Source organism: Hipposideros armiger, unplaced genomic scaffold, assembly GCF_001890085.2.
Source record: "Hipposideros armiger isolate ML-2016 unplaced genomic scaffold, ASM189008v1 scaffold_2089, whole genome shotgun sequence".
Classification (NCBI taxonomy): Eukaryota; Metazoa; Chordata; class Mammalia; order Chiroptera; family Hipposideridae; genus Hipposideros; species Hipposideros armiger.
Window position 1 is genome coordinate 1,643 of NW_017733437.1, and position 1,512 is coordinate 3,154.

Sequence of the window (1,512 nt, forward strand, 5' to 3'; positions counted from 1 at the left end):
CAGGAAACTGTATTTCCACAAGTTTTCTGGGACTTCTTGTGCACACTAAAGTCTGAGAAGCTTTGCTTTCGTTCTTCACTTGGCAAGGCAGATGTCCATGAAGGATAGTCAGTGCTGAAACTGGAGTGGCAGTTGCGGAAAGCAATTATGCATTCAGAGAGTATGCCCTATCGTTTGGTTGTGGTACAGAGGGGGCCAGCATGAAGCATGCTTTCTCATAATGATTGTGTGTGAGGCTAAGCAATATCAATCACACAGTGTTGACAAAGGGGGTCCTGGCCATTGTTGATCTCCTACCAGACCTTCATCCTCAGCGTTATTATGACACTTTATACCACGGGCATAGAGTAATGCATTTCCTGTTGCTTAAGTGACAAGTAGTTTGGATTCTTTGATTTCAATAGATACATGAAGATGAAAAGAAAGCCCATTTAGTCTGCATATGAGAGTGTACTGAAATAATACAGCTAATTCTTAAGATCTGGGGGCAACTATGTTGCTGTCACTGGAGGTGTTGGATGAGGGTAAAAAATAGAGCCAAATAATGGTCCCATAGTACAGAGACACCACAGAGAGGTGGGAGCCACAGGTGGACAAGGCTTTGCAGATGCCCTTGGTAGATGGAACCCTCAAGATGGTGGCCCCAATGTGACCATAAGAGATCAAGATGCATATTAGAGGGAGAGTAATGACAGCCACTCCTACTGTGAAAATGACCAGCTCATTGAGAGAGGTGTCCGAGCAGGACAGCTTGAGCAGGGCACCAAGGTCACAGAAGAAATGAGGAATGGTGTTGTCACCACAGAAGGACAGCTGGGCCAGGAGAAGGGTGTGGGACAGAGCAGTGGCACAGGAGAGGAGCCAGGACCCAGCTACCAGAAAGATACACAGTTCCTCTCTCATGAAGGTGATGTAGTGGAGGGGGTGACAGATGGCCATGTACCGATCATATGCCATTGAAGTGAGAAGGAAATTGTCCAAACCAGCAAAAAATATGAAAAAAAACGTCTGTGTTACACACCCTGCATAGGGGATGGCATGGTCGTGAGTCTGCATGTCTGTGAGCATCTTAGGGACGGTGACAGATGAGAAAGAGATGTCAGAGAAGGCCAAGTGGCTGAGGAAGAAGTACATGGGCGTGTGCAGGCGAGCGTCCAGCCTGGTGAGCAGGATGAGAAGCAGGTTCCCCAGCACCGTGGTCAGGTACATGCCCAGGAACAGGACGAAGAACGCACCCTGCTGCTCAGGCCGGATGGGGAGTCCTCGCAGGAGGAACTGGGACATGCTGCTCTGGTTTTCAGGCCTCATCCTGCACTTGTGTCTGCTGGTGATGAAAGCAAAATGAAAAAAGCACAATCAACAACTGTTGAGCCTAGGAGATGTCCTATCTGATGTGACACTGCTTCCATTCAATACAAAATGCAAAGATCTCTAGTGAAGAAATTCAGTGTCTTATCTCCAGGGGAGCTCAGGCAAATGTAATTGAGTTAGTAAATGTTTCCTGGGTCCAAG

General features: G+C 47.6%; 1 protein-coding gene across 1 annotated transcript; it reads right to left on the minus strand.

The window, feature by feature from the left end:
* Window positions 1-474: 474 nt before the first annotated feature.
* On the minus strand, window positions 475-1,308 carry LOC109378517 (olfactory receptor 1J4-like). The gene has a single exon (XM_019634872.1). The coding sequence runs from the start codon at window positions 1,306-1,308 to the stop codon at window positions 475-477; it is 834 nt and encodes a 277-aa protein (XP_019490417.1).
* Between the last annotated feature and the right edge of the window lie 204 nt (window positions 1,309-1,512).

Excerpts from the sequence above, each read along its gene's own strand:
- LOC109378517 (XM_019634872.1), bottom strand. The coding sequence starts at position 1,308 with ATGAGGCCTGAAAACCAGAGCAGCATGTCCCAGTTCCTCCTGCGAGGA.